Below are 24,549 nucleotides of genomic sequence, written 5' to 3' on the forward strand. Positions count from 1 at the left end.
CTAGACATAGTCGTACTTGGAGGGGTAGGAGCGCCTGCCGTCCTCGCTGCGAGGAGCCTCCTCGTAGCCCGCGCCCTTCCGGCTCTTGGCTTCGGCTTCATACCCGGAGCCACCCTTGTAGGGCCCCGTCCTGTAGGAGATGTTCCGGCCCGAGGCGTGGTACGACACCGCCTTGTACCTGCAAGACACAGCAAGGATGGCGCTGCAGGGGCGCTCCTGCGCCGGGGGGGCTCTGAACGTGAGGGGGGGGCTCTGAACGTGGGGGGGGGCTCTGAACGTGATGGGGGGCTCTGAACGTGAGGGGGGGGCTCTGAATGTGACGGGGGGACTCTGAACGTGAGGGGGGGGCTCTGAACGTGAGGGGGGGCTCTGAACGTGATGGGGGGCTCTGAACGTGAGGGGGGGCTCTGAACGTGAGGGGGGGGCTCTGAACGTGATGGGGGGCTCTGAACGTGAGGGGGGGGCTCTGAATGTGACGGGGGGACTCTGAACGTGAGGGGGGGCTCTGAACGTGATGGGGGGCTCTGAACGTGAGGGGGGGGCTCTGAACGTGATGGGGGGCTCTGAACGTGAGGGGGGGCTCTGAACGTGGGGGGGGGCTCTGAACGTGATGGGGGGCTCTGAACGTGAGGGGGGGGCTCTGAATGTGACGGGGGGACTCTGAACGTGAGGGGGGGGCTCTGAACGTGAGGGGGGGCTCTGAACGTGATGGGGGGCTCTGAACGTGAGGGGGGGCTCTGAACGTGAGGGGGGGGCTCTGAATGTGACGGGGGGACTCTGAACGTGAGGGGGGGGCTCTGAACGTGAGGGGGGGCTCTGAACGTGACGGGGGGGCTCTGAACGTGACGGGGGGGCTCTGAACGTGATGGGGGGGCTCTGAACGTGAGGGGGGGCTCTGAACGTGATGGGGGGGCTCTGAACGTGAGGGGGGGCTCTGAACGTGACGGGGGGCTCTGAACGTGAGGGGGGGGCTCTGAACGTGAGGGGGGGGCTCTGAACGTGGGGGGGGCTCTGAACGTGAGGGGGGGGCTCTGAACGTGACGGGGGGGCTCTGAACGTGATGGGGAATATCTGTGAGGAGGAACTCTAGACATGAGGGGGAACTCTAGACATGAGGAGGAACCCTGGACATGAGGGGGAACTCTAGACATGAGGAGGAACCCTGGACATGAGGGGGAACTCTAGACATGAGGGGGAGCTCTAGACATGAGGGGGAACTCTAGACATGAGGAGGAACCCTAGACATGAGGGGGAACTCTAGACATGAGGAGGAACCCTGGACATGAGGGGGAACTCTAGACATGAGGAGGAACCCTAGACATGAGGAGGAACCCTGGACATGAGGGGGAACTCTAGACATGAGGAGGAACCCTGGACATGAGGGGGAACTCTAGACATGAGGGGGAGCTCTAGACATGAGGAGGAACCCTAGACATGAGGAGGAACTCTAGACATGAGGAGGAACCCTGGACATGAGGGGGAACTCTAGACATGAGGGGGAGCTCTAGACATGAGGAGGAACCCTAGACATGAGGAGGAACCCTAGACATGAGGAGGAACCCTGGACATGAGGGGGAACTCTAGACATGAGGGGGAGCTCTGTACATGAGGAGGAACCCTAGACATGAGGAGGAACTCTAGACATGAGGGGGAGCTCTGGACATGAGGAGGAACCCTAGACATGAGGAGGAACTCTAGACATGAGGAGGAACCCTAGACATGAGGGGGAACTCTAGACATGAGGAGGAACCCTAGACATGAGGAGGAACTCTAGACATGAGGAGGAACCCTGGACATGAGGGGGAACTCTAGACATGAGGGGGAGCTCTGGACATGAGGAGGAACATCTGTGAGGAGGAACTCTAGACATGAGGAGGAACATCTGTGAGGAGGAATTCTAAACATGAGGGGGAACTCTGGACATGAGGGGGAACTCTAAACATGAGGAGGAACATCTGCAAGGAGGAACTCTAGACATGAGGGGGAGCTCTGGACATAAGGGGGAGCTCTGGACATGAGGGGGAGCTCTGGACATGAGGGGGAACTCTGGACATGAGGGGGAACTCTGGACATGAGGAGGAGCTCTGGACATGAGGAGGAACATCTGCAAGGAGGAACTCTAGACATGAGGGGGAGCTCTGGACATGAGGGGGAGCTCTGGACATGAGGGGGAGCTCTGGACATGAGGAGGAACATCTGCAAGGAGGAACTCTAGACATGAGGGGGAACTCTAGACATGAGGGGGAGCTCTGGACATGAGGAGGAACTCTGAACATGAGGGGGAATGTCTGTGAGGAGGAACTCTAGACATGAGGAGGAACTCTAGACAGGAGGGGGAGCTCTGGACATGAGGAGGAACATCTGCAAGGAGGAACTCTAAACATGAGGGGGAACTCCAGACATGAGGGGGAGCTCTGACGCTGAGGAGGAACTCTAGACATGAGGGGGAACTCTGGACATGAGGGGGAACTCTAAACATGAGGAGGAACATCTGCAAGGAGGAACTCTAGACATGAGGGGGAGCTCTGGACATGAGGGGGAGCTCTGGACATGAGGGGGAGCTCTGGACATGAGGAGGAACATCTGCAAGGAGGAACTCTAGACGTGAGGGGGAACTCTAGACATGAGGGGGAGCTCTGGACATGAGGAGGAACTCTGAACATGAGGAGGAACTCTGAACATGAGAGGGAACACTACACATGAGGAACATCTATGAGGAGGAACTCTAAACATGAGGGGAACTCTAGACATGAGGAGGAACATCCATGAGGAGGACCATCCATGAGGAAGAACTCTAAACACGAGGAGCAACTACTTTAATTTAAGCCCAGGAGCAGGCTGCCCAGGGAGGTTGTGGAGTCTCCTTCTCTGGAGACATTCCAGACCCACCTGGGTGACCCTGCCTTGGCAAGGGGGTTGGACTTGGTGATTTTCAGAGGTGCCTTCCAACACCTAGCATTCTGCAGTGATGTGACTACCCAGTGTTGCTCCTGTCCTGTTTGCTCTAGGATTTTAGGCAGCTTCATACTGTCTCATCACTTGAAACCAGTCAGTGAGCTCAGAGCCAAGCATCCATGCACAAGGCTGCAAGCTCATGGGCAGGCTGCAAGCTCATGGACAAAGTTGCAAGCTCATAGACAAGTTTGCAAGCTCATGGACAGGCTGCAAGCTCATGGACAGGCTGCAAGCTCTTGGACAAGGCTGCAAACCCATGGACAAGGCTGCAAGCTCATGGACAAGGCTGCAAGCTCATGGACAGGCTGCAAGCTCTTGGACAAGCTGCAAGCTCATGGACAGGTTGCAAGCTCTTGGACAAGGCTGCAGCCCATGGACAAGGCTGCAAGCCCATGGACAAGCTGCAAGCTCTTGGACAAGGCTGCAAGCTCATGGACAGGCTGCAAGCTCATGGACAAGGCTGCAAACCCATGCACAAGGCTGCAAGCTCATGGACAAGCTGCAAGCTCTTGGACAAGGCTGCAAGCTCATGGACAGGCTCCAAGCTCATGGACAGGCTGCAAGCTCATGGACAAGGCTGCAAGCTCATGGACAAGGTTGCAAGCTCATGGACAAGGCTGCAAGCTCATGGACAAGCTGCAAGCTCATGGACAAGGCTGCAAGCTCTTGGACAAGCTGCAAGCTCATGGACAGGCTGCAAGCTCATGGACAGGCTGCAAGCTCTTGGACAAGCTGCAAGCTCATGGACAGGCTGCAAGCTCTTGGACAAACTGCAAGCTCATGGACAGGCTGCAAGCTCATGGACAAACTGCAAGCTCATGGACAGGCTGCAAGCTCTTGGACAAGGCTGCAAGCTCATGGGCAGGCTGCAAGCTCTTGGACAGGCTGCAAGCTCATGGACAGGCTGCAAGCCCATGGACAAGGCTGCAAGCTCATGGACAGGCTGCAAGCTCATGGGCAAGGCTGCAAGCTCATGGACAGGCTGCAAGCTCATGGACAGGCTGCAAGCTCATGGACAGGCTGCAAGCCCATGGACAAGGCTGCAAGCTCATGGACAGGCTGCAAGCTCATGGACAGGCTGCAAGCTCATGGACAGGCTGCAAGCCCATGGACAAGGCTGCAAGCTCATGGACAGGCTGCAAGCTCATGGACAGGCTGCAAGCTCATGGACAGGCTGCAAGCCCATGGACAAGGCTGCAAGCTCATGGACAGGCTGCAAGCCCATGGACAGGCTGCAAGCTCTTGGACAAGCTGCAAGCTCATGGACAGGCTGCAAGCTCATGGACAGGCTGCAAGCTCTTGGACAAGCTGCAAGCTCATGGACAGGCTGCAAGCTCTTGGACAAGCTGCAAGCTCATGGACAGGATGCAAGCTCATGGACAGGATGCAAGCTCATGGACAAGCTGCAAGCTCATGGACAGGCTGCAAGCTCTTGGACAAGCTGCAAGCTCATGGACAGGCTGCAAGCTCATGGAAAAAGCTCCAAAGTTATGGGGACTGAAAGAAGCAGCAAGTTGTGGAGTCAGGGAAGGAAATGGTCACCTCTGACAGGTGTCTCATCATGATGCCTCCTGCACTGGGGGTGTCACAGCACCACAGAATTGTCAGGGTTGGAAGGAACCTCAAGGATCATCCAGTTCCAACCCCCCTGCCATGGGCAGGGACACCTTGCACTACAGCAGGTTTCTTAGGCCTCATCCAGCCTGGCCTTCAAAACCTGCAGGGATGAGGCTTCCACCACCTCCCTGGGCAACCTGTGCCAGTCTCTCACTACCCTCATGGGGAAGAACTTCTTCCTAAAGTCTAATCTCAATCTCCCCTCCTCTATCCTGGATCCATTCCCCCCCAGTCCTATCACTCCCTGACACCCTAAAAAGTCCCTCCCCAGCTTTCCTGCAGGCCTCTTTCAGATGCTGGAAGGCCACAAGAAGGTCTCCTTGGAGCCTTCTCTTCTCCAGACTGCACAGACAGAGAATCCTGTCCTGTGGTGTGCTGGCTGTGTGCTCCCCCAACAGCCAAGGTTTCCTGCCAAGAGCTTCCCCTGTGCCCCTCCGGCAGACTCACCGAGACTCTTCTGGCAGCAGCCCTCTGCAAGCCAGGCACATCATGATGCCCCCTACGAGAGCCAGGCCTCCTGCCACCCAGCCAACGAAGAGAGCTGAGCCAAAGGTGTACCTGCAAAGCACAGAGAGGTGTCTGGTTACTGCCCTGGCACTGCTCCACTGCTTCTGCCGTGCACTGAACGCTGCCAGTCCCCCTCTGGCCCTGCAGAAGTCCCTTTGAGCACCTTCACACCTGCAGGCTCATGCTCGATGGGCTCTCTACCTCCTTCTTGGGCTGTGTGAGCAGAGGCTTTCCAGCCCTTTGGCTCAAACAAATTCTTGCCAGTGCAGAGAAGGAAGAGGCTCAAGAAACCTTCAAACTCTTGAGAGTTTGCCTTTCCTTCACCTGCAGCAGGCTGAGGGCCTGAGGGTGACCTGCACCATGGAGAATTCTGAGCCAGAGAGTATCACAGTATCATTCAGGGTTGGAAGGGACCACAAGGATCATCTAGTTCCACCCCCCCCTGCCATGGGCAGGGACACCCCACACTAGATCAGGCTGGCCAGATGACCACCTACCTGTTCTGGACGTTCTGCATTCCCTGGTACATGTTGGCTGTGGACATCCAGAAGTTTGTGACCAGCATGTTGGCAAACACAGACACTCCAGTGATGGCACACAGGCCTGAGAGCAGACAGAAGAGCAGACTGAGACCCACACAGCACAAGCAGCCACCCTTGGCAAGCACCTGGCAGCTCTGTAGAGGTGGGTGAGGCTGCTTTGTGTCCTGCTTGTGTGCCCTCAGCAGAAGGGGTGACCCACAGGGTGTTACACATTGCTGCCAGGGTATCTACACGTTGACAATCCAGCAGCAGGGACACACCACAGAATCCCAGCTCACAGCAGCAGGAGCCACAGGTGACCACTGCCCACCCTAACCCTCCCCTGGCACAATTGCAGGCCATTTCCTCTTGTCCTACCACCAGAGACAAGGGAGAAGGGACCAACCCCTACCTCATTCCAGCCTCCTTTCAGGGAGCTGCAGAGAGCAATGAGGTCTCCCCTCAGCCTCCTCCAGCCTGAACCCCCCCAGCTCCCTCAGCCGCTCCTCCCCAGCCCTGCTCTCCAGACCCATCCCTAGCTTTGTTGCCCTGCTCTGGACCTGCTCCAGCCCTTCAAAGTCTTTGTGTTCTGTCCAACACAAACTTCTGGGTTTCTTCTACTAAGCAGAGGTAGAGATCAGCGTGCCCCAGGAGGCCAGGCTGGAGGACCAATGCCAATAGCATTGATACTTGGGGCTGCAGGAGTGCCTTGAGACCTGCCCAGTCCTCGCTTCCAGGTAACTGCCACCCCTTGCAGCGTGGTAGACCCTTACCAGCAACAATGAACATGATGCCAGAGGTCAGAGTCATGTTGGCTTTTGCTGAGTTCTCCATGCTGCCAATGTGGATACACTTCAGAGCAAAAATGCACACCAGGAGGCCAAGGATGCCCAGGACGATCCCCACGATCATGAGGGCCCTCACAGCCTGGAACATGGCTGCAAAGCAAGGTGAGAGGAGCCGAGCTGAGTGACTGCAATGAGATTTGTAAGAGCCTGCCAGGTGTGTAAGGGTGGTCTCTGCCTGGAAATCAAAACATTAAGGAAGAAAAGCTTGGAAAATGGGCGCCAGGTCTACTCTCAGCGTTGTGTGGGGCACCTCTGGAGTCGTCTCTGCTTGTCTCAACTTGCCAAAGAGTTTGGTGGCTTAGACACCATTTCACTGGCACCACTCATGGTTTCCTGTTGGTTCACAGCTGGGAGGAGCACTCATGGTTTCATAGCTAAGTTGGTTGAGAAAGGGTTTGGGGCTGTTCCCCTCCCCAAGCAGCAGTGAAAGCAGATGGCTCCTCCCAGCTACCTGTGACATGGCCAAATCCTTCATAATGTGGATGTGGGGCAGGCTGTGGATGTGGTCTGCCTGGACCTCAGCAAGGCCTTTCACACTGTCCCCCACAGCAGACTGCTCTCTAAGCTGTCAGCTCGTGGCTTGGACAGCAGCTCTCTGAGCTGGGTTAGGAACTGGCTGGAGGCTGAGCCCAGAGAGTGGTGGTGAATGGTGCCACAGCCAGCTGGCAGCCAGGCACCAGTGGTGTGCCCCAGGGATCAGTGCTGGGCCCCATGCTCTTTAACATCTTCATTGATGATCTGGATGAGGGGATGGAGTCAGTCATCAGCAAATTTGCAGATGACACCAAGCTGGGAGCAGATGTTGGTCAGTTAGAGGGCAGAAGGGCTCTGCAGAGGGACCCTGACCGACTGGACAGATGGGCAGAGTCCAACAGGATGGCATTCAACAAGTCCCAGTGCCAGGGGCTGCACTTTGGCCACAGCAACCCCATGCAGAGCTACAGGCTGGGGTCAGAGTGGCTGAGAGCTGCCAAACAGAGAGGGACCTGGGGGTTCTGATTGACAGCAGCTGTACATGAGCCAGCAGTGTGCCCAGGTGCCCAAGAAGCCAATGGCATCCTGGCCTGCATTAGGAAGAGTGTGGCCAGCAGGAGCAGGGAGGTCATTGTGCCCTGTGCTCTGCATTGGTTAGGCCACACCTTGAGTCCTGTGTCCAGTTCTGGGCTCCTCAGTTTAGGAAGGACATTGAGACACCTGAACATGTCCATAGAAGGGCAACAAGGCTGGGGAGAGGCCTTGAGCACAGCCCTGTGAGGAGAGGCTGAAGGAGCTGGGGTTGCTTAGCCTGGAGAAGAGGAGGCTCAGGGGAGACCTCATTGCCCTCTACAACTACCTGAAAGGTGGTTGTAGTTGGTCTCTTCTCCCAGGCAGCCAGCAGCAGAACAAGAGGACACAATCTCAAGCTGTGCCAGGGGAAGTTTAGACTCGAGGTGAGGAGAAAGTTCTTCACCGAGCGAGTCGTTCGTCATTGGGATGTGCTGCCCAGGGAGGTGGTGGAGTCACCATCCCTGGAGGTGTTCAAGAGGGGATTGGATGTGGCACTCGGTGCCATGGTCTGGTCATGAGGTCTGTGGTGACAGGTTGGACTGGATGATCCTCGAGGTCTCTTCCAACCTTAGTGAGACTGTGAGACTGTGATAACTCAAAATGAAGTCCTTGATATCCCTGCCTTGCAGTCAGATGTCTGGCACAGGAGAAGCAGGAACAGGCTGCCCAGGGAGGTTGTGGATGATCCCTCCCTTGGAGGGGTTCAAGGCCAGGTTGGATGAAGCTATGAACAACTTGAGGTGGTGGGATTTGCTCCTGCCCATGGCAGGGGGCTTGGAACTGGATGATCTTCAAGGGCCCTTCCAAGCCAACCCCTTCTGTGACTCTATGAATCTCTGAGTGCTCCTTTGGAAGCAAGCTGTGATATGGGTCATGCCCATGGGAACTGAGCACTGCTGTTAATCAGCAGAAGGCACCAAAGCCTTTCGGATTTCTCTTGGCTGGAGGAGTAGAGGGAAAAGCAAAGGGGAGGAGTAGAGGGAAAAGCAAAGGGAAGCTTTCACCTCTTAAAATGGAGGAGGGAAGGGAAATCCCCTTTGAATACCAAGGTGATTTCCTAACGAGGTGGCACCTATCCCAACTTGCCTGCAGCTTGGTGCTGGCCCCCGACTCTGCACAGGGCCCTGGTGGAGACAGGACGGCGACAGTGCTGGCAGATTAGCCTGAGGGGTAGCTGAAAGCATTTCAAGGGCTGTTGCAGGTTCTCTGGGATGCTTTGCAGCCTCTTCTTGCCCTCCCCTGAGCTCCTGCTGCCCTGGTTTTGGCTTTGATTCTCCCCACAAAGGACTCTCCCTCTTCAGGGAAGATCCTGTGGGCTCATGGCCAGCTGAGAAAGGCAGGCAACACATCCTACAGCCCTGGGGACTTTACTCAACTGTCTGCCACCCCTTCTGCTGGGCTGATCCAGATGACCATGGTGCCCAAGCCTCCTATATGGTCTGACTGGAATAGGAGGCACTGGCACAGAAGAGTGAGGAGCAGACAGGTCGCTCAGGGAGGCTGCAGATTCCCCCTCCCTGGAGGTGTCCAAGAGCAGGTTGGATGAGGCCTTGGGCAAGCTGGGCTGGTGGGAGGTGTCCCTGCCCATGGCAGGGAAGGTAGAACTGGTTGATCTTTGAGGTCCCTTCCAACCCAAACCATTCTGTGAGGCTGTGGTTCCATGACCCTGCTGGCCTTGCACAGGTTGGGAGGAAGGTTTATGAAGGCTCCCCTGGGAGGCTAAAGGTGGGTGCTGGGCTGCCTGCACGGGGCCCCTTGCTCGTGGGGCCCCACAAACCCAAGCAGAACCACACTGGCACCACCACTCACAAGGAAACCAGAGGCTCCACAGGCTGGGAATACCCCACCTTCCTCCCTCTGCCAGTCCCACTGGGGCTGCTGCTCTTATGACTCAATTTGCCCTTATCAGCTGATAGCAAGTGCTAACGAGCCTGGGCTTTTCAATCTGCCATTCATCAGCCCCCAGGTGTCAGCTCATTAGCTGTTATCCATCAGAGAACAGGCCGCTGGCTGGTGCCTTATCAGCCCTCAGGGGCTGTTCGTGCAGCACCTGATGCAGAGCTGAGAGCTACAGCAGAAGAAAATCACAATAGCTCACTTGTCTGCACAGCCACCTCAGGTGCTTTGCAGCTCCTTCTGTTTCAGGGCAGGCAGGAGAGGCTGAACCTCCAGGGGAGCTTAAGATGCACTGGATCATAGAAGGTCCTCACTCCCAGAACACTCTGGTTTTTTGGGATCATACAGTGGCTCAGGTTGGAAGGGACCTCAGAGATCATCTACTCCAACGTCCTCAGCATGGACAGGGATGCCTCTCAGCTAGACTTAGCTGCTCAAGGTCTCATCCAGCCTGCCCTTCTACACACAGGATGGCATTCAACAAGTCCAAGTGCTGGGTGCTGCACTTTGGCCACAGCAACCCCAGGCAGTGCTACAGGCTGGGGTCAGAGTGGCTGAGAGCAGCCAAAAAGAGAGGGACCTGGGGGTGCTGGTTGATAGTAGGCTGAACATGAGCCAGCAGTGTGCCCAGGTGGCCAAGAAGGCCAAGGGCATCCTGGCCTGCATCAGGAATAGTGTGGCCAGCAGGAGCATGGAGGTCATTGTGCCCTGTGCTCAGCACTGGTTAGGCCACACCTTGAGTCCTGTGTCAAGTTCTGGGGCCCTCAGTTTAAGAAGGACATTGAGAGACTTGAAGGTGTCCAGAGAAGGGCAACAAAGCTGGGGAGGGGTCTGGAGCACAGCCCTGGGAGGAGAGGCTGAGGGAGCTGGGGTTGCTTAGCCTGCAGAAGAGGAGGCTCAGGGGAGACCTTCTTGCTCTCTGCAACTCCCTGAAGGGAGGTTGGACCCAGCTGGGGGTTGGTCTTTTCTCCCAGGCAACCAGCACCAGAACAAGAGGACACAGTCTCAAGCTGTGCCAGGGGAAGTTTATGCTGGAGGTGAGGAGAAAGTTCTTCAGAGAGTTGTTAGCCATTGGGATGTGCTGCCCAGGGAGGTGGTGGAGTCCCCACCCTTGGAGGTGTTCAAGAGGGGATTGGATGTGGCACTTGGTGCCATGATGTATTAGTCATGAGGTGTTGGGTGACAGGTTGGACTTGATGATCTTTGAGGTCTCTTCCAACCTTATTGATTCTATGATTCTACCCCCAGGGAGGAGGCACCCAGCCTCCCTGGGCAGCCTGCTCCAGAGTCTCACCACCCCCAAGCTGAAGAGCTTCTTCCTAAGGATGATCTTATGGTTTCTAGGTGCTGTCACTGTGGTGACCTTAAACTAAGACCTCACAGAGGTTGAGTTCCCAGCAGAGACATTCCCAGTGCCTTGGGTGTACAACAGGCAGGCCAAGCCAAGCAGCTCCTGGAATGTCACAGTTCTGCTGGAGAATCAGAGTCCAAGTGTGGTGGATCTCTGTTGGGAAGGGGAGAGAGGAGCACTGCTGGGTGCAAGGTTGACAGGACAAGGGGCAATGCATACAAAGTACAGCACAGGAGGTTCCACCTCAACACAAGGGAGAACTTCTTCACTGTGAGGGTCCCAGAGGCCTGGAGCAGGCTGCCCAGAGAGGTTGTGAAGTCTCCTTCTCTGGAGCCTTCCCAGCCCCATCTAGATGTGTTCCTGTGTGACCTGTGCTGGAGTCTATGGTCCTGCTCTGGCAGGGGGGTTGGACTCAATGATCTTCGAGGGTCCCTTCCAACCCCTGACCTCCTGTGAGCCTGTGACAAAAATGCAAACCTGCTCTCAGCAGCAATCCCTCTCTCCATGAGGCTGATTTAGGCACCATCTCCACAAAACAGCAGCAAGGAGAAGAAAGAGCTCATGGGTCTGCTGTGCCATGAAGGCCTCTTCACTTGGCTCATGGGACTGTAAAAGAGCACTGCAGGCTCAAGTGAATTCTGGCATCCATTAGAAGTCCTCTGAGCAGAGCTGCTTGCCAAAGGTGCATGGCCTCTCTTAGGAGGAAGGAGTGGAAGGGCTTGGACAAACAAAACAAGAGCCTAAGGAAAACACAAATTCCCTCAGTAGCAGCAGGCAGCAGACAGCCCTGGCCCTAGAATCATGGACTCGTGGAATCAGCCAGGTTGGAAGAGACCTCCAAGATCATCCAGTCCAGCCTATCACCCAGCCCTGTCCAATTAACCAGACCCTGGCACTGAGTGCCTCATCCAGGCTTTTCCTGAAGATCTCCAAGGACAGCAACTCCACCACCTCCCTGGGCAGCACATTCCAATGGCAAATCTCTCTCTTTATGAAGAATTTCTTCCTAACATCCAGCCTGAACCTCCCCTGGCACAGCTTGAGACTGTGGCCTCTTGTTCTGCTGATGAGTGCCTGGGAGAAGAGACCAACCCCCACCTGGCTCCAACCTCCCTTCAGGGAGTTGCAGAGAGCAAGAAAGTCTCCCCTGAGCCTCCTCTTCTCCAGGCTAAGCAACCCCAGCTCCCTCAGCCTCTCCTCACAGGGCTGTGCTCCAGACCCCTCCCCAGCTTTGTTGCCCTTCTCTGGACATGTTCCAGTACCTCAACATCTCTCTTGATTGAGGGCCCCAGAACTGGACACAGGACTCAAGGTGTGGCCTAACCAGTGCTGAGAACAGAGGAAGAATAACCTCCCTTGGCCTGCTGGCCACACTATTGCTGATGCAGGCCAAGATGCCATTGGCCTTCTTGGCTGCCTGAGCACACTGCTGGCTCATGTTCAGCCTACTATCAACCACTACCCCGAGGTCCCTCTCTGCCTGGCTGCTCTCAGCCACTCTGACCCCTGCCTGTAGCACTGCCTGGTGTTGTTGTGGCCAATGTGTAGAACCCTGTGCTTAGCCTTATTAAATCTCATCCCATTGTCCTCTGCCCATCTGCCCAGCCTGGCAAGGTCCCTCTGCAGAGCTCTCCTACCCTCTAACAGATCAACTCCTGCCCCCAGCTTGGTGTCATCTGCAAACTTACTGCTGATGGACTCAATGCCCTCATCCAGATCATCAATAAAGATATTGAACAGGCTGGGGCCCAGCACTGATCCCTGGGGTCACCACTGGTGCCTGGCTGCCAGCTGGCTGTGGCACCATTCACCACCACTCTCTGGGCTCAGCCTCCAGCCAGTTCCTAACCCAGCTCAGAGAGCTGCTGTCCCAGCCAGGGGCTGACAGCTTGGCCAGGAGTTTGCTGTGGGGGACGGTGTCAGAGGCCTTGCTGAGGTCCAGGCAGACCACATCCACAGCCTGCCCCACATCCACCAGGCACTCACCTGGGCATAGAAGGAGACCAGGTTGGTCAGGCAGGACCTGCCCTTCCTGAATCCATGCTGGCTGGGCCTGAGCCCTTGGCCATCCTCTAAGTGCTGTGTGACTGCACTCAAGATGCCCTGTTCCATAACCTTGCCTGGCACTGAGGTCAGGCTGACAGGCCTGGAATTCCCTGGCTCATCCAACCGGCCCTTCTTGTGGATGGGGACCACATTGGCCAGCCTCCAGTCCTCTGGAACCTCTCCAGTGAGCCAGGACTGTTGGAAAAGGATGGAGTGTGGCTTGGCCAGCTCATCTGCCAGCTCTCTCAGCACCCTAGGAGGGATCCCATCTGATCCCTAGGCATGGAACATGCTGCTGGTTTGCATACACACTTTGCATGAGCTAGGAGAACTTTCTGTCCTAGCTGCACACCTCTGGCTGCCCACTGGGCACACCTGATGTCCATGCAAAGGCATGGGCTTGTGCTGGTCACCAATATAAACAGCAGTCACCTGAAACCACAGTTTGCATCTCTGTCTTTTCCAGGTGGAAGTGAAACTGGGGAGTTGCCTTTTTGCTCAGTGTTGCTGTGAGTAGAAGCATGGAATGGTTTGGGTTGGAAAAGATCTTTTAGATGAAGTCAGAAAATCATGGAATGGTTTGGGTTGGAGAAGACCTTTAAGATCCTTGAGTCATAGAAACATGGAAGGGTTTGAGATGGAGAAGACCTTTTAGATCATTGAGTCATAGAAACATGGAATGGTTTGAGATGGAGAAGACCTTTTAGATCATTGAGTCATAGAAACATGGAATGGTTTGGGTTGGAGAAGACCTTTTAGATACTTGAGTCATAGAACATGGAATGGTTTGAGTTGGAAAAGACCTTTTAGATCATTGAGTCATGGAAACATGGCATGGTTTGAGTTGGGGAAGACCTTTAAGATCATTGAGTCATGGAAACATGGAAGGGTTTGGGTTGGAGAAGACCTTTTAGATCCTTGAGTCATAGAAACATGGAAGGGTTTGAGTTGGGCAAGACCTTTAAGATCACTAGTCATAGAAACATGGAAGGGTTTGGGTTGGAAAAGACCTTGAAGATCATTGAGCTATAGTTTTCCTTGGCAATGCCTTTTAAGATCAAGTCCAACCATTCTCTGTCAAGGCTGCTGCTAAGCCATGTCCCTCAGCACCACATCTCTGCCTCTTTCAAACACCTCCAGGGGTGGAGTGAAGTAAAATGACTTCAAGTCACCTAAACTAACATCACTTGCATTTCTGCTTGTAATACTTTATGATGTTGTCATGAATGGAATACAGAAAGCTGGGGGGGAGGGGAATGAGCTTTGAAGTTATCCCAGTAAATGCAGAGGGATTCCTTCTTTATGTTTGAAGGGACACATGAAGGGAACAAAACCCATGCAACATCTCAAAAGTACACATGTCCTTATTGCTCTTTTACCCCCCCAAAATGATGTCAAAAGTAAAAGCTGAACTGTGACCAATGGGCACCAAAAGGATGGTTGCCATCACCTGCTTGCTCTCTTAACACACAGCTACCTGCACACAGCATGAGAAGGATCTGTGTACAGAGATCAACAGTTGTGAATATACTTGAATACAGAACCAGAGAATCACAGAATTGTTTGGGTTGGAAAAGATCTCTAAGGTCATCTCTAAGATCCCCCAGTCCAACCATCCACCCAACACCTCCATGGCCACTAAACCCTGTCCCCAGGTGCCGTGCCCACGCCTTTCTTGAACAGCTCCAGGGATGGGGCCTCCCCCCTGGGCAGCCTGTGCCAATCCCTGACCACTCTTGCAGCAAAGAAATGTCTCCTCATCTCCAACCTAACCCTCCCCTGGCACAATTTCAGGCCATTTCCTCTCCTCCTGTCACCTGAGACTTGGGAGAAGAAACCAACCCCACCTCACTCCAGCCTCCTTTCAGGCAGTTGGAGAAAGCAGTGAGGCCTCTCTTCAGCCTCCTCTTCTCCAGGCTGAACACCCCCAGCTCCCTCAGCTGCTCCTCCCCAGCCCTGTTCTCCAGACCCTTCCACCAGCTTTGTTGCCCTTCTCTGGACACCCCCCCAACACTTCAATGCCTTTCTTGGAGTGATGGCCCCAAACTGAAGCCTGTATTAGAGGTGCAGCCTCAGCAGCTCTGAGCACAGAGGACCAAGCTTTTTGGTTCTTTGCAAACAAAAATCCCAGAGGAGTGGCACCTCCAAACATCAGCTTTGCTCTTCCAAATGACAAAGAAGTCAGCTGAAGTTGTGTGCAGCAAGTCCTTTATTCCATCACAGCCCTCAGGATGGTCACAGAAGCAAACAGTGCAGCTAACTGCAGCTTTGCTCTGCAGCAAAGCACTCCCTCCTGTCTCTCAACAGGGAAGCATCCCTGAGGATGCAGGGAGGAGTGCTCACATCACGCTGTCAGGGTCATTTGTCATGCCAGCTGGCAGGGCACAGGCACAACAGGCCACAGGCAGGCACGGTGAGCCAGGCTGGGGAGCACTGGCATGCAGTGGGGTGAGAGAAGCAGCTCTTTCTGTACAAGCAAACAATAGAGGAGACTCCCTCTGCAACCAGCTTCTGCTGAATCTCTGCAGGGAGCACCAAGTGACCCTCCCTGCACACCTTTCCCCTTCTCCTCCTTCCTACTCACGCTGCCCACAGGCAGATTGATGCCATTCCACTTTCCTCTTTGAAAAAAACCCCAACAACCACCAAACCAAACCAAACCAGACCAAACCAGACCCAAACAAGCCAAACCAACCCAACCCAACCCAAACCAAACCAAGCCAGACCAAACCAAACCAAACCAGACCAGACCAAACCAAACCCAAACAAGCCAAACCAAGCCAAACCAGACCAGACCAAACCAAACCCAAACAAGCCAAACCAAGCCAAACCAAACCAGACCAAACCAAACCAGACCAAACCCAAACAAGCCAAACCAAGCCAAACCAAACCAGACCAAACCAAACCAGACCAAACCAAACCAAACCCAAACAAGCCAAACCAAACCAAACCAGACCAGACCAGACCAAACCAGACCAAACCCAACCAAACCCAACCAGACCAAACCAAACCAGACCAAACCAGACCCAAACAAGCCAAACCAAACCCAAACAAGCCAAACCAAATACAAGCAGCCAACCCCTCCACCCCACCAAACCCAATTCATCTCCTTTTTTGTTCCCTGTGCAACATCATTCTGACCAGGCCAGGTGCCATGCAGCTCTTTCCCTTGTGCTTCCATTCAGCCTATCTGTGGCTTCAGCCATCCTCCCTCTCCTCCCATCCCTGGAGCTGTGCTGATTTATGGGAGCAGCGGGGTGAAGCTGTGGTGCTTGCCCAGAGGTCAGCTGCACAGGCTCCACCTTGTCACCTCCACTCGGCAAAGACATCTTCCTGGCAGCAAACAACATCTCTGCCCGCTCAGCCTCCAAGGAGCCCCCCGAGGAGCGCCAGTGCTTGAAGCTGTCTGCTCCTGCTTTGGGATGAGAGCTGAGCAGAGCTGCAGGAGAGCTCCTGGCTTGGTTTTGCCCCTACCTGGCAGCCCGAGAATGGTGAAATAGGGCCGGCACTCGGTGAAGCCGGAGCTCTGCCGCACGCAGCTCCTCCACAGCCCCTGGTACTGGAAGACAGCCGTGACCGGGTTGTCGTACAGGTCCTGCGTGCTCCACGTATCCATGGCGGTGGCCACCACGCAGCCCGCGACGCCCAGCGACGCCACCAGGAACCCCATCACCTGGCAGATGGTGGTGGACATGGTGTCTGCCCCGGAGAGCGGAGGGGAGGCAGCCCTGAGGAAGCCACAGGCTGAATGGGAGCGCCGGAGTCGTCCCGCGCCCGAGCCGCCAGCGGCGCGGCAGCTCTTATCAGATGCCTGCCGCCGAGCGCTGTGTTTGCTCAAAGTGTTTTTGCAAGATAGTCCAGTTTCACTCTCTCCAGTTTCACTGGGGTAGGCTTTGTGCTGGCAGGGCTGGAGGTACGAGCTTTTGTCCTTTGGAAGTGCTTGTCCTTCCCCAGCCAAGCAGCTCCGCTCCTGCCAGCGCTGGGCAAACCACTCGGAACACGTTCCCAGCCCCCGCCAAAAGCTTTGCCTGTCCCTGGGGCTTCTCGCAGATAGCATCAGGTTGGAAGGGTTCCTCAAAAGTCATCTTGTCCAACCCCCCCTGCAGGCAACAGGGACACCTCCAACTAGAGCAGGCTGCCCAGGGCCACATCAAGTCTGATCTTGAATGTTCTCCTGTGTGCTTGGCACAGGGCACAAGTGCTGAGAGGGGCAGAGGAAAGGACCGTGTTCCCAGGAGAACTCAGCACCCACCTCTGGTAAACTCACCACCCACCTCTGGTGGACTCACCACCCACCTCTGGTGGGCTCACCACCTCTCTGGCCCTTTGCTTATGCAGTAGATCTGCCATCAGGCATCTCTACTTGTGGCCATCCATGCAGGTATCTGCGCAGAAGGCATGGTGTCAGAGAGGGAGGCCAGTGGTGAGCTTGGTGCCAAGATGTGGGCTCACAATCTCAACCCAGGGAACAAATAGGTTCATGAGAGCGGTGGAACACTGGAAAAGGTTGCCCAGGGAGGTAGCTGAGGCCCCTTCCCTGGAGATAAGCAAGGTTAGGCTCAACAAGGCTCTGAGCAACTTGATCTTGTGGAGGATGCCCCTGCTGAGTGCAGGGCTTGGAGTGGATGACCTTTGGAGGTCCCTTCCAACCCAAACCATTCCATCATTCTATGGCCAAGTCTTGCAGCCACTTGGAGCATCACCAAGGTTGCCTCAGATGCTGACCATGGCAGAAGCCAGGTCACCAGGCAAAGAGCCTCAGACTGATCCAGCAAAACTCCTGCAACCCTGTTCTCCTCCCACCTGGATCCTATTGCCCATCAAGTGGCCCCATTGAAACCCATGCAGGGAGGAGGAGAGGGATGGAACAAAGACTGCTTGGCAAGTGTCTTGTTGCAGGTGTTTGTCTGTATTGGCTGGGGGGATGGCTCTGGAGGAAGGAGCAGGGGATGTCCAGGTGAGGAACTGGATCCTCCCTCTGCACAGTGGAGCAGTGCTGGGCTCGAGGTGGCCATGAAGATTTGCCATGCCACTGGGGAGGGCACGCAGCGAGTGGCAAGGACCTTCCAGACTTCACACTCCTCTGTTCTCTGCTAATGCCCTGCTCCAACTGATTTATTCCAGCTCCAACCTAGAAACAAACTCCAGCTGCAACCAGTCCTGACACCTCTCTGTGCCACAGGCACTGTCAATATAACCACCTGGCTGTGAAGCCATGTGAAAGCCACCAGGAACAGAGAGAAGCTGATTTCCATGGACGGGTTTATGACCCACTGGCTTCTGCCTGCTTTGACTTTCCAAACCCACCTGGATGCTTATGGGATCATGGAACTGAGATCATTGAGTCCAACCATCAACCCAACACCTCCATGGCCACTAAACCATGTCCCCAAGTGCCATGGTCACACCTTTCTTGAACACCTCCAGGGATGGGGACTCCACCACCTCCCTGGGCAGCCTGTGCCAATCCCTGACCACTCTTGCAGCAAAGAACTTTTTCCTCATCTCCAACCTAACCCTCCCCTGGCACAATTTCAGGCCATTTCCTCTCCTTCTGTCACCTGATATTAGGGAGAAGAAACCAACCCCACCTCACTCCAGCCTCCTTGCAGGAAGCTGCAGAGAGCAATGAGGTCTGCCCTCAAACCAACTCTTCTCCAGGCCAGCTTGCTCAAGGCCTCATCACCCTGGCCTTGAACACCTCTAGGGAGGGATCATCCACAGCTTCTCTGGGCAACCTGTTCCAGGGTCTCACCACAGTCACTGGAAAGAATTTCTTCCTCATCTCCAGTCTCAATCTCCCCTCTTCCAGCTCAAAACCATTGCCTCTCTTTCTGTCACTCCCAGTCCTTATCAAAAGTCCCTTCCCACATCTCCTGTAGCCCCTTCAGGTACCGAAAGTCTGCTGTAAGGTCTCCCTGGAACCTTGGAGAAGGCTCCAGGCTGCACAGCCCCAACTCTCTCAGCCTGTCCCCATATGGGACCATCTTTGTGGCCTCCTCTGGACCCTCTCCAGCAGTTCCAGGTTGATGGGGCCTTGAGCAAGCTGGGCTGGTGGGAGGTGTCCCTGCTCATGGCAGGGAGTTGGAGCTGGATGGTCTTCAAACCCAACCCATTCTATGGCTCCATGAACCCATGGATCTCCAGCAGCTTTCCCAAGCTAGCAAAGAGAAGGCTGCTTTGTGACCGCTCCCTCTGCAGCCTTCCCTCCAGCTCATGCTTCCTTTATCTCCCCAGAGGCTGACTCAAACCCACTCACTGGGCCCAGTGCACCTCCTGAATGTTATCACTGCCTCTCCCCTCAAAATCACCTACAGCTCATATTTGCTTTCAAATTTGCAAATATAGCTCACACCCTGCCAGCCAAATCCAGCTTGTTCAGGCTGAAACAAAGCAAACCCACCTTTCTCTTTCTGGCACTCCACCACCCTGATCACCACAGCCCCCAGGAGTGCCTGGTCCACCAGTTTACAGCATGAGAAGGGCTGGCTTGGCCTTTCTGAGACTCTCTGGGGAAAGGTGACCATGGGAGAGCCCTGTCCCAGCTCAGACTCGCTCTGCTCCAGCTGTCTTCAGGTGGTCCAGAGAGGCCTTTGGTTCCTCAGCAGTGCTGGGGTGCATGAATGTGTGTCCTTCACAGAACCATTCAGGTTGGAAAAGAACCCTCAGCATCACCAAGCCCAACCCAGAACCCTTCTCTACAAGGTTCACCCCTAAACCAGATCCCCAAGCACCACATCCAAATCACCTTTAAACACATCCAGGCTTGGTGACTCCACCAGCTCCCTGGGCAGCACATTCCCTACATGCCTGTGAGGTGTAGCCCAACCCCACATCTCCATATTGCCATTTTCCTTGCCCTGCTCCTCTCCTGGCTGTCAGCTCAGATCCTTTAGGGTTATTTTTCATGTCTCACATCCTTTCATGGTGTAAAGGCACGAGGCAGAGGCAAGGATGTGATACAAGCATTTAGCTTCCTGACATCCCCTGCTAAGCACCCTGCCACCTGAGTGTCACAGGGAACTGGGGTGTCCAAGACCCACCTAAGGGTCTGACATTAGCTCTTTCCCCATTCCCACACCTCCTTCAGCTCCTGCTGTGAGTGCAAGCCCACAGCAGCATGCACTTGGTAGGTGATACCCAGCCTACAGCCCACCTGGGCCACCTGAATTCTTCCATGTGCAAAACCTGGTCTCAGAAGACTTCAAGCAGGTCACAGCAACTGCCTGCAGACATTTCAGAGCCTGGAGCTGAACTGACCAGGCTAAAAGCTTTTGAGGCCCAAGCAAAGCTTGGGGGAGCCTTTGCCATGGCCATCACCAGGGATAGACCATGATATGGCAATTAGAAGTCCCCATCCTTCAAAATGTCAGGCATGAAACAATTCCAGGCAGAAGAAATGCTGCTTCCTTGGCCAGTGGGCAGCCCTCTCTCCAAAACCCCCAGAGCAAGGGTTTTCCCAGACTGCTTGCCAAAAAATGCCTGTGGGAGGTATGAAGCAGAAGAAAACTTTGGAAGAACCTGGGTAGAGAAGAAAAAATGCCAGAGCCACCAACATTAACCCTTCCCAGATGTGAATCCTCCTCAGGGAATATATAACTCATCCCTGCTAAAAGAAGGCTCCAGGGAGACCTTAGAGGAGCTCTCCAGTACCCAAAGGGGGCTGCAGGAGAGCTGGGAAGGGAGTTTTGACAAGGGCTGGGAGTGACAGAAAGAGGGATAATGGCTTTGAGCTGGAAGAGAGGAGATTGAGACTGGAGATGAGGAAGAAATTCTTTCCAGTGAGGGTGCTGAGACACTGGGACAGGCTGCCCAGGGAGGCTGTGGATGATCCCTCCCTGGAGGTGTTCAAGGCCAGGCTGGATGAGGCCTTGAGCAAGCTGGGCTGGTGGGAGGTGTCCCTGCCCATGGCAGGAGGTTGTAGGGGGCTGAAGAAAGCTGGGGAAGGAGGCTACAAGAAGGCTGGGGAGGGACTGCTCAGGATCTCAGGGAGTGATAGGACTAGGGGGAATGGAGTGAAGCTGGAGGTGGGGAGATTCAGGCTGGAGGGGAGGAGGAAGTTCTTCCCCATGAGAGTGGTGAAGCCCTGCAATGGGTTGTCCAGGGAGGTGGTTGGGGCCCCGTCCCTGGAGGTGTTTAAGGCCAGGCTGGATGAGGCTCTGGCCAGGCTGATCTAGTGTGGGGTGTCCCTGCCCATGGCAGGGGGCTTGGAACTAGATGGTCCTTGTGGTCCCTTCCAACCCTGACTGATTCTATGACATGACTCCATGGTTCTTATGCTCTATGACTCCATGATAATTATGTCTTGGAAAGGGGGATGGGGAGGGGTGGGGAGGGGAGAAAAGTCTTGTCTTTTATTTCTTTTCCCTCATCCACACATAGTGGAGGATTGGAGGCTGAGGGAAGATCACAGTCCCTTCAGCTCCCTGAAATGAAGTTGGAGTAAGGTGGAGGTTGGTGTCTTTGCCCTAGTAACAAGTGATAGGATGAGAGGAAATGGCCTCAAGTGGCACCAAGGGTGGTTTAGACTGGACATGAGGAAAAATGTCTTAGACTCATGGAACTGTCAGGGTTGGAAGGGACCACAAGGACCATCCAGTTCCAACCCCCCTGCCATGGGTCCCCATGGGTGGGGATACACAGAGCTGGCTTGGTGTAGCTGAGGAATCATAGAACCCGAGAATGGCTTAGGTTGGAATGGAATGGAATGGAATGGAATAGGGTAGGATAGGATAGGATAGGATGGAATGGAATGGAATAGGGTAGGATAGGATAGGAATGGAATAGGATAGGATAGGATGGAATGGAATGGAATGGAAGGGAATGGGATAGGGTAGGATAGGGTAGGATAGGATAGGATAGGGTAGGATACAATGGAATGGAATGGAATGGAATGGAATGGAATGGAATGGAATGGAATGGAATGGAATAGAATAAACCAGGTTGGAAAAGACCTTTGAGATCATCGAGTCCAACCTATCACCCAGCACCATCTAATCAACTAAACCATGGCACCAAGCACCCCATCCAGGCTCTTCCTAAACATCTCCAGTGATGCTGACTCCACCACCTCCCTGGGCAGCACATCCCAGTGGCCAATCTCTCTTTCTATGATGAACTTCTTCCTAACATCAGCCTAAGTGACCTCAGAGATTGTCTACTCCAACCCTCCTGCTGTGGGCAGGGACATCTCCCACTAGACTCCATTGCTCAAGGCCTCACCCAGCATGGCCTTGAACACATCCAGGTAGGAGGCATCCACAACCTCCCTGGGAAACCTGTTCCAGTGCCCCACCACCCCTGCACTGAGGAACTGTGTCCCAAGGCCTATGTGAACCATCAAGACCTGCTTTAATGGGACAAGGTTTAACGGCCGCGGTGGTGTTGGGTTGATGGTTGGACTCCGTGATCTGGAAGTTCTTTTCCACCCAAAATGGTTCTATGAAAGCCATGGCCCCAAGAAGAGGAAGATGCTCACCAGCAACCCCCAGCACAGGGATGCTGCAGGACAGCTAATGCCAGACACCAGCTGGGAATGAGGATCTGGAGAAGAGCGACGTGGCAACACATCTTGGGGCACAAACCACCTCTCCTGCTGGCGTCTGGGGCCTCAGCTGCGTTGGGTTGGAGTGGTTTGGTTTGCACAGAGATAGGAAGAAGCCATTTTTGTGCACAGTGTTGGTTTGTGTGGGCTGGAAGGGCCATTCTGCAGAAGTTCTGCAGTGATTTGCTGGTGTCATGGGCTTCTCCCTGCCACTCTTGCTGTGTCGAAGCAGAGAGACTGGGAGGATGTAGCAGTCTAAGAGCCTTTTTTTTCTCACTGTGTTAAGGCAAGAAGAGAACTCAGATAATCCTGTTGTAACCTAATTGTTTGCACCCCTAGATACTCTGGGCAGGACAGGAATGATACTTGTGGTGGAAGAGGGAAAAAAAACAACTGGAACCAAAGGAGAATTAGGGAGAAATCCAGCCTGGTGGTGTTAGCCTGCCCACAAATAGAGTGAGCTGAACTGTGACATATCCTCTTAGAAAAGGATCTTCTCCAACGCCAAGACTCTTAGTGGTTTCTGGTAGGAGGCCACACACAGCCCTGCAGCTGCCTAGGAGCATACACCTGAGCTACCTGTGGCGTGGGGGACAGCCCCTGCCCTGGGGGAATTGCCTGGACAGCCCCTCAGGAACCTGATGCCATAAGCAGCTGTCATGAGCTGCCCTGAAGCTCAGCTTGGCCACGGGAGGAGGTTCAGCTTGAGATACTACCCCAGGGGAGATGTCCTCCAAAGAGGCTGAGCGCCTGTGTGCCCTGCTCCGCACCAAGGCCACCCATCGCTGCCACCACTGCTGCCCGTGGCTCTGCCCTCCCACCTGGCTGCCCCCTCAGCCGGCCAGCCCTACCTGGCAGCCCCAGGATGGTGAAGTAGCCGCGGCACTCGGTGAAGCCGGAGCTCTCGCGCACGCAGGTGCGCCACAGGCCCTGGTAGTTGAAGACGGCGGTCACGGGGTTGTTGTACAGGTCTTGGGTGCTCCACTGGTCCATGCAGGTGGAGGCGACGATGCCTCCTATCCCCAGGGCAGACACCACGAAGCCCATGGACTGGCAAACGGTGACAGACATGGCGCCGAGCGCGCGGCGGGCAGCTCCGCGGCACCTGCGAGGCACTCCGCGAGTCCGGTCTGGGGCAGGCGGCCGGGGCAGAAGGGGCTTTTAGCTGCAGCCAGAGCCTACGTCACAGATGGGAGTCAGGAGAGGCCTGGTGTGCAGCACACAAAGCTCCCCTTTCCCTTTATCTGTTGGGCTGAGATAATTCGCCCTGCTCGGCACCCAGAGCCGTTGGTGACGTGGTGTGAACGCCTCGCGCTCTGTTTACCTTCTCCCTCCAGGCGGAGGTGCAGCCGCTCTGGGGCGGCTGGGGACTGGTGGCTCCCTCTGAAACAGCCAAGGGAGAGCTTCTGCAGGAGCGACCGAGCACAGAGAAGCTTAAATAACAGAACCACTAAGGTTGGAGAAGCCCTCTAAGGTCATCGAGACCGGCCGGCAACCCAACACCAGCACGGCCGCTGAACCGCAGGAGCATGGATTCATGGCATCACAGAACGGCTTGGGTTGGAAGGGAACTTAAAGATCATCCAGTTCCAACCCCCTGCCGTGGGCAGGGACACCTCCCACCAGCCCAGCTTGCTCAAGGCTTCATCCAGCCTGGCCTTCAACACCTCAAGGGAAGGAACATCCCTGGGCAGCCTGTGCCGGTGTCTCCCCACCCTCACTGTCGAGAATTTCTGCCTCATCTCCAGCCTCCGTCTCCTCTCTTCCAGCTCAAAGCCATTATCCCTCATCCTGCCACTGCAAGCCCTTGTCACAAGTCCCTCCCCAGCTCTCCTGTAGCCCCTTCAGGTACTGGAGGGACTCTCAAAGGTCTCTCAATCTGTGTCCTGAATGAAACAGATAAAAATTATAGAGAGCCTAATCCTTTCCTGGCAAAGATGGGGCTTTGGGGCCAAGTGGAGAGGCAGTTGCTGGCATGCCTCTATCTGGGGATGTTTGCTCAAGCAAAGCATTTAAGCAAAGGATAATGTATTACACATGCCAGCATGTAGTAACGGGCAGTGCAGCCATGTTCAGATGGACCTGGCTGCTTGCTGAGGCCAGGCTGGGAGCCCAGGGGAAACACAGCAGTTGCTGAAGAGTGAATGGGGTGAAGCTGCAGCTTGCTGTGGTTTGCTGTGGGGAGGACTAAGTCTGGCAGGCAGATTAAGGGGGAAA

The 24,549-nt window shown here is 55.0% G+C and overlaps 1 protein-coding gene across 2 annotated transcripts; it reads right to left on the minus strand.

The window, feature by feature from the left end:
- Positions 1-23,403, minus strand: CLDN18 (claudin 18). 2 transcript variants are annotated; one of them, XM_009896680.2, is made up of 5 exons: positions 23,184-23,403; positions 6,374-6,538; positions 5,577-5,682; positions 5,020-5,130; positions 1-178 (listed from the first exon to the last, which is right to left on the minus strand). In XM_009896680.2, exons 1-5 carry the CDS (start codon positions 23,401-23,403, stop codon positions 1-3), a joined length of 780 nt encoding a protein of 259 aa, XP_009894982.2. The 2 variants fall into 2 exon arrangements, with proteins under 2 accessions (XP_009894982.2, XP_009894981.1); XM_009896679.2 differs by lacking the exon at positions 23,184-23,403 and adding an exon at positions 16,263-16,482.
- Between the last annotated feature and the right edge of the window lie 1,146 nt (positions 23,404-24,549).

The sequence above is a fragment of the Dryobates pubescens genome, chromosome 32 (assembly GCF_014839835.1).
Source record: "Dryobates pubescens isolate bDryPub1 chromosome 32, bDryPub1.pri, whole genome shotgun sequence".
NCBI lineage: Eukaryota > Metazoa > Chordata > Aves > Piciformes > Picidae > Dryobates > Dryobates pubescens.

Excerpts from the sequence above, each read along its gene's own strand:
- CLDN18 (XM_009896680.2), bottom strand. The coding sequence starts at position 23,403 with ATGTCTGTCACCGTTTGCCAGTCCATGGGCTTCGTGGTGTCTGCCCTG. Across the intron at positions 6,539-23,183 it reads CACCATCCTGGGGCTGCCAG|CCATGTTCCAGGCTGTGAGG; the intron begins GTAGGGCTGGCC and ends CTTGCTTTGCAG. Across the intron at positions 5,131-5,576 it reads ATGCAGAACGTCCAGAACAG|GTACACCTTTGGCTCAGCTC; the intron begins GTAGGTGGTCAT and ends TGTGCTTTGCAG.